Here is a 6,724-nt window from a genome sequence, read left to right on the forward strand (position 1 = left end):
TCTTGTCTTGTTGAGTTAGGTTAGGAAAGGTTTTAGTATAAATTGTTATGGTTTAAACTTATGTAATTGTAGGTCGGGCAAGTGATGAATTGGTCGTCGAGTCTTGGAATAATTAATGGAATAGTAGAGGATCGAGTTGCTAGAAGATGGGAGGAAGTCCAACTAAGAGTTTGGGCTAGACTGAGTCTAGAAGAATTAAGATTGGTATATTTGGCATTAGAGCATTCGACATGATTAGACTCTGTATGTCCATTTGGCCCATTGGGTTCTTTATGGTTTAGCTTGGATGGTCTTACAAAGTTTTCTTGAGACATATCGATAGTCCTCCTTCTAGCACTAATTTATTAGTGTATGTTCTAATTATCTGATATGGGATGATGATTCAAATTCAACTGAGGCTCGTTGCAAGTCGATCTCAATTCATGTCAAAGTTAAAAGACGTTCTCGACAAATGCTCATCCGATGATCAAAATTAGTTTTTGGGTTTGATTCGATCAAACTAATCGATCAATACTGAAGCAAAGCAATGTATGTCGGAGCATATCTGGGTCCTTCTTCTTTTATGTGACCTTGAAATCGATTACTCTCAGAATCGTTGATGATGGGAGGGAATACGTGGTATTTCAGGCGAACTAACATCATTCAAACCTGGCATCCATAGACCAATCACATCAATCATAGGGTTCATATTGGTCGATCGTTTGGCCACGTACCACCACCCGTGATCTAACTGTCGCATAATCCTTGTGACCTTCGACGATAGCCCCGTCGACTATGACGACATTGTGTGTGACACATGACTCTTCACCTATCAGTACCAAAGCACAAAAGCCATTTGTAGCGTCATCGTTCTGCCAAACTCGAAACAAGGAACAGCGGTTGAATGCTTATTTCTGCACGCATCGACAGTTGAGCCGTCGTCAATTTGTACCGCGCATCCTATCCTATCAAGGAGACCTTCACGTCTTCGACATATTCCCCGTGGGATATATAGCATTCAAAATGGTGCTGTAAATACCGACTGTGTAAGTTGTTGTTTTATGATTAAGATACCTATATTTGCTGGTTCTCAACTCCGTTAAGCAGTTTGAGAAACATGGTTTTTTTACCTCATCCCTGCGGGAGGATGCCTCTGGCTTTTCTCTCCTTTCTGCTTGAATGTAATGTGTCAAACGTGCATAAATGGGGCACAACATCATGACACAATGAAGGAGACAATAGCTAGAACGTCTCATACAACCGTGTTCCTTCACAGTTTAATCCGAACCTAGTATCAACAAAGGTTTCCAACCTCTTTTGTACCCCCCCCCCCCCCCCCCCCCCCCCTCCCCCATTTATATTCATATTGGATTCCTTCAAAGGTACATGTATCCCGATGGGAACGAGCGGAAATGTAGGACTCGGTGAGCCATTTCCTATCACATTGCGGCGATTGGAGGAAGGATGAGGGAGGTCGATGTTGTGGAGACATTTGTTCTGTGGTTTTAGCACGATCCGATGGTAGGGAGTCAACGCTTGCCGGTTACAGAAACGTGTTGGTTTCCAGATTGCTGCCAAACTGATCTCAGAGTACGTCGGAAGTCAACGCTTCGAATAAGATCGCTCTCACACGATCTTGATCTTAGGAGGGTGAGTGCGTCTCGTCCTCGAGATGTTAGTCAACGAACAAGGAGGAAATCCGGTGATACGTCGGAGTGCAATTGAACAGGAAACAACATCGGTTGTGATACAGTGGCCTTTGCTGCCCGGTCTTCTCAGGCAAAAACATGATGTGTGTTTGTGTGTGTTTCTTGTTATCGTCCGTCAAGTGATTGAAATCTTAGTTACATAAAAAAAAACAATCATTTCACGAGCAGCTGCTGCTTCTCTGAATAATTTCATAAAGCTTTTGGTGAACTTCGATTGCAATTCTTTCGATTTAATCCTACATCGGAAGCGAACAAGGATTTGAATTGATTTATAAGGTTCTATGGTTGCTTGGGAATTGATTACATCGCAAAGTGTGGATTGACATAAATAGATAGATAATACAGGGGGGCGTTTCCACCCCTCATAATAATGGTTCCTTTTGCCACAGGAGAGTCGACATGACGACAAAATGCATTCGATCCACATATAATTGCTGTAAGAGTTCCTAACCAATACTAGTCGTTATGGGATTGCATCGCATATATGGATGAGACTCGAATCGAATGACAAGGAAGCATGGGGATGAGAACTCGTGGAGGCAGTGACTGAACATGATACGTTCTCCTGTCACCGACGAAGGGATGAAGCAATTTGGATCTCACATCCTATCCTACTCCTCTCAACAATCATTCCTCTTCCTCCTCCGTCGATTCGTTAACATTGCAACGTAAGAAAGAACAGCTGAACTGTAAACCTATAGCTCTATACTCGACGAGAGTTTCTGAACCAGAATCAAGCAGAGCAACAGAGGAGGCTCTCTGCCGGTGACCTCGTTAACGGACAGAAACTGGCATAGATTCGAGGCACGGCATCGACTCTAACCCGGTCCGGTAATTTACAGGTGGAATTAATCGATAACAGTAGGAGGAGGAGAAGTGAGGGCCACCACTCGTTCATGTTCATGGAGATAAGGTAAGCCACTGCAGACATGTGGCTCGTGAGGAAGGATGGCAAACGATAAGGATGGCATCCGCGCCCCCTCGTTAATGTGTGGTGCTCAGGGTTTGTGCGATGTCGCCTTCTGGAGAACCAACGTACAAGATGAGCCACAGGATGGTAAATATCAGGAGGGAAGGCGCGGTGGTGTTGTATGTATATATAGGGCCGGAGTTGGGAGTGGTGAGGCCTCACGGCGACGAGTCTTCTTCTTGATCTCGGGTCGAATTAGGTGAGTGTCAGAAAGAGGAATCAACGATGGTTTCCTCCATGATGGTCTCCTCGGCTGCCACCTTCACCCGGGCTTCCCCGGCTCAATCCAGCATGGTGGCGCCGTTCACCGGCCTCAAGTCCGCCTCCGCCTTCCCTGTCACCAGGAAGCCCAACGCCGACCTCTCCCACCTCCCCAGCAATGGCGGCCGAGTTCAGTGCATGAAGGTACGCACGTACAAGGCTCGTGGCTCGAGTCGGAAACCTCTGTTACCGAGATAGCCGTTACGAATCATATACTGTGGATGTAATTCTTATGACAGGTGTGGCCGATCGAGGGCGTGAAGAAGTTTGAGACCCTGTCCTACCTTCCGACAATGAAGGACGAGGCGTTGCTGAAGCAGATCGAGTACCTTCTCCGCTCCAAATGGATTCCCTGCTTGGAGTTCTGCCCCGTAAGTAACTTCACCTGCCCCATGGTGGGCATCCAGTAACCTTGATATCCAGCATGCATAACGGGGATTGAAGTCGATCGTAATGACCATAACAGAAAGGGTTCGTGTGGCGCGAGAACCACCGGTCGCCGGGGTACTACGACGGGCGGTACTGGACCATGTGGAAGCTGCCCATGTTCGGGTGCACCGACGCTGTGCAGGTGGCGAAGGAGGTGGAGGAGTGCAAGAAGGAGTACCCCCACGCCTTCATCCGCATCATCGGCTTCGACAACAACCGCCAGGTGCAGTGCATCAGTTTCATCGCCTACAAGCCGACCGGCTACTAGACGATTCGGATCCGGCTCTTCGGATTGCTTTCTTTGGTTCAGTGTTGGATGTTTCCCCTTCTCTCGTTGTCTCCTCTACGCAACCGCCGACAGTGCAGCAGCGCACTGAGGCCGTCTATGTTTTGTTTCCCCAAGAACGCGGAGCTTATATGTTAAAAAAGTATATTATGGACGTTCGCTTATTTATAATAAAGGCTACCCAATGTGTTTGATTTTACCTGTATCCGTCTGCTGTGGGTGGAAGAATCCCGTACCGTAGTTGCCAAGACGTGTGGTGTGGGGGTTGAAGCTTTGCTCTGGCCCAACCTAATGTTATCTGGGCTCTGTATTGGGCCGATCTCGGCCTACTTGGACGATGAACCGCTGGGTCAATGGTCAAACACCGCGCGCATGTCTTCTTCTTCTCCCTCCCCTACTAATTTAATGGAAATAGATATATGGACCCCCAAAAATAAAAATAAAAAATGTCCTCCTCTCGCATCCGACGCACCAACAAACGGGCCGTGGCAAAAAGCAGTAGGAGAGGTTTCCTATCGTCGTCGGTCGTGAAGAGTAGCAAGTAGATCGAGCCCAAGCGAGGAACGTCACGTGCGAGCATCATTCGTGTCGGCCCCTCGCTCGTGGTGGGGTACCGTGTCGGATGATGTATATTAATGAAGCCAACCGTGTGTGATATCTCAACTCATGCTGTAATCACCGTTTGAATAGTTTGATGAATGGTGTCCATATCCACAGCATGCGTGACACATTTGGTACCTACCCATTAAAATACAATACCATTCAGAGCACTTTTCTCTCTCTCTCTCTCGATTTATTTTACTTTTTCTATTATTCTTCTTCTTCTTCTTCTTCTTCTTCTTCTTTTTTTCCTTTAGATAAATCCTCCTCCGACTCCCTTCTTCCCCATTCCTATCTCCTTCCCCTCTTCGGATTCTCTCTCTCTCTCTCTCTCTAGTAGGGAGGCGGATAAGGTACATACATAAAAATCCCGTCTTTGCCTCCTGCGCTTCTTTTTCTTCCCTTCTTCTTCGATTCTGAGGGGTGATCGGCTTCTTTTGTGGGAGATCCCTCTCGCGGTGTCGCGCGCCGGTGGTTTTCCAAACAGAGTCGGGATTTTTACTGGTTTTTGGAGTTTTCCTTTTTCTCGAAATTTCGCACCCTCCTGCTTTTATGGGAAACAGTGAAATGTTCAAACTTGCCTGCAAAGACGTCCGAGTTTTCGTAGCTGCGGCGTTGTTTCTACCGGATTCAAACGGAAAAAACCCCTTTTCTTGTTGGCTAATTTAGTTGTCACGACAGGCGTTGCCATCGTAAAGATTGGGCGAACATGAACCGCTGCGCGATGCAACAGAACCCTTTCGCCGCCTACGAAGAGATGAGGAGCGCTTTCGCCGCCGCGGAAAGGAAGCCCCCTGTCTTCTGCCCGAAGCCCCGGCGGCTCAGCCCGCCCGCTGGCGTCGCCGATCCGATCTGGCCCCTCCGTTGGCACTCGAGGTTGACATATGTAACAACTCCTCCTCTGCTACGACACCGCAAAAGTTTCTCCTTTTCGTGTATCTGATTCCACCTCTCTCTCTGTCTCTCTCTTCTGCTCTTCTCAGTCGTCAAGCAGATTTCGCTGATTCGAACGCCGTGGCGGACCTTCTTGATATCTTGCTCGCAAAGGTGAGATTTTTTGTTGACGTTGTAATAACATGTGTATTTGATGTAGCTGATACCGGAGAAAATAGATCTGGAAGACCTCTGTTATTGACGTCTATTATCACGATTTGTTCGCAGGATGGTGAAGAACAGAACCGAGAGGCTTCTTCGCCGCCCTTCTTCTGCGGCTCGCCTCCAGACCGTGCGGCAAACCCGGTCGTCCATGACGCCCGTTTCGGCGAGGACCGTCCGCCGCTGGCGCCGTTCGCCCCTGTGCAACCGACCCAGTCCGTCACGCCGATGTCCCCCAAGCACGCCAAGTTCGGGCTCCTGCCGGCGGCCGTGCGGGTCGAGGGTTTTGATTGCCTCGATCGCGGCTGCAGCAGCATCGCTGCTGTGGCCTGAACGCCCGCATGCGCCTCCGAGCGTTCTTTTGGAGCGCGGTGAGAGGAAGAGTGAGAGAAAGGGAGAATTGACATCAACAAATCAAAGAAAACCAGCTGTAGGAGAAGAACAAGTTGGTAATCTGGGAATGCGTTTTGGCTCTCCATGTAAACTGTACATCTTACTAGTGGTGCACCAATGTTTGTGTACTATTTGTGTGGGAGAATTGTATGTAGATATCAAAATAAGGAAGATAGAGAGTTAGGAGGAGGAGGAGAAGGAAAGCCAAGTTTTTTTGTGTTTTGTTTTGATCCATATGGACGGTAAGAGGTTCTATTTCATCCTGTGCTGAAATATTCATCATCTTGTATAGAACTCTTAGGAGGAAATCCTCGAATCATGAAATTGTGTATCTATTCATCATGTATAAAATTTTGTATTCCTTTACCTCTCTATGTTTATGGTGCCTCTTGGAGCTCTCGAGACGGTGGTGTTGCGATTGATGTGGATGCCACCGGCGAAAAGATGTTGCGCTTAGTGTTAGAGCATTGTTGGATGGAGATGACTGGAGACGTGGCTTCGTGTTGGAATAACGCCATCTTATCAGAGCAGATATGGTCAATATCGTCGACTGATACGAGAGGCGATGGGTAAGGAGGAAGAGGTGGAGGATAAGAAGGAAATGGGAGCAGGAGGACCCAGCAAAAGGGTGTGAGGTCATGTCTTCTCCACCGAGCTGTCTCTGTTCAAGTGGCGCTGTCGCCAAGAAAAAAAATAACCAAGTCCATGCCACCACCATTCTTGTGCTATGGCCATCTTTGAATTCTCCGCATGTGTTCGTCCGTGATGACTGACTAATTCAACAACGGATGGATCGACTCCGAGACGGACTAAATGTTCTGTGCCTAACGAAGGATGGACACAAGTGGATAATGCTTTGACAAAGGTGGCAAATTGGCAAGCGATTTCCAGGGTCTTCTGTATGCACAGAGTCATGAGCTGTAATAGGCCAATGTCGTGAACTATATAATAAATACATCGATGGAAGTCATGAGCAAGTGGGGAAAAGAAAAGCCTCGGCGA

General features: G+C 47.7%; 2 protein-coding genes across 3 annotated transcripts; both read left to right on the plus strand.

Annotated features, from left to right (window-relative positions):
• Positions 1–2,818: 2,818 nt before the first annotated feature.
• On the plus strand, positions 2,819–3,761 carry RBCS (ribulose bisphosphate carboxylase small chain, chloroplastic). Its single transcript, NM_001425487.1, is given in 3 exon segments — positions 2,819–3,063; positions 3,159–3,290; positions 3,386–3,761. Coding segments are annotated over 3 exon segments (543 nt in total). The 5' UTR covers positions 2,819–2,883; the 3' UTR covers positions 3,617–3,761.
• Positions 3,762–4,428: 667 nt separating this feature from the next.
• On the plus strand, positions 4,429–6,088 carry LOC135584995 (uncharacterized). 2 transcript variants are annotated; one of them, XM_065106359.1, is made up of 4 exons: positions 4,429–4,587; positions 4,916–5,110; positions 5,218–5,281; positions 5,396–6,088. In XM_065106359.1, the coding sequence occupies exons 2-4, from the start codon at positions 4,944–4,946 to the stop codon at positions 5,660–5,662; spliced, it is 498 nt and encodes a 165-aa protein (XP_064962431.1). In that variant the 5' UTR covers positions 4,429–4,587; positions 4,916–4,943; the 3' UTR covers positions 5,663–6,088. The 2 variants fall into 2 exon arrangements, with proteins under 2 accessions (XP_064962431.1, XP_064962436.1); XM_065106364.1 differs by having other exon boundaries at positions 4,575–4,705.
• Positions 6,089–6,724: the final 636 nt, after the last annotated feature.

The sequence above is a fragment of the Musa acuminata genome, chromosome BXJ1-2 (assembly GCF_036884655.1).
Source record: "Musa acuminata AAA Group cultivar baxijiao chromosome BXJ1-2, Cavendish_Baxijiao_AAA, whole genome shotgun sequence".
Taxonomy (NCBI): domain Eukaryota; kingdom Viridiplantae; phylum Streptophyta; class Magnoliopsida; order Zingiberales; family Musaceae; genus Musa; species Musa acuminata.

Excerpts from the sequence above, each read along its gene's own strand:
- LOC135584995 (XM_065106359.1), top strand. The coding sequence starts at position 4,944 with ATGAACCGCTGCGCGATGCAACAGAACCCTTTCGCCGCCTACGAAGAG. Across the intron at positions 5,111-5,217 it reads CCCCTCCGTTGGCACTCGAG|TCGTCAAGCAGATTTCGCTG; the intron begins GTTGACATATGT and ends TGCTCTTCTCAG. Across the intron at positions 5,282-5,395 it reads TTGATATCTTGCTCGCAAAG|GATGGTGAAGAACAGAACCG; the intron begins GTGAGATTTTTT and ends ATTTGTTCGCAG.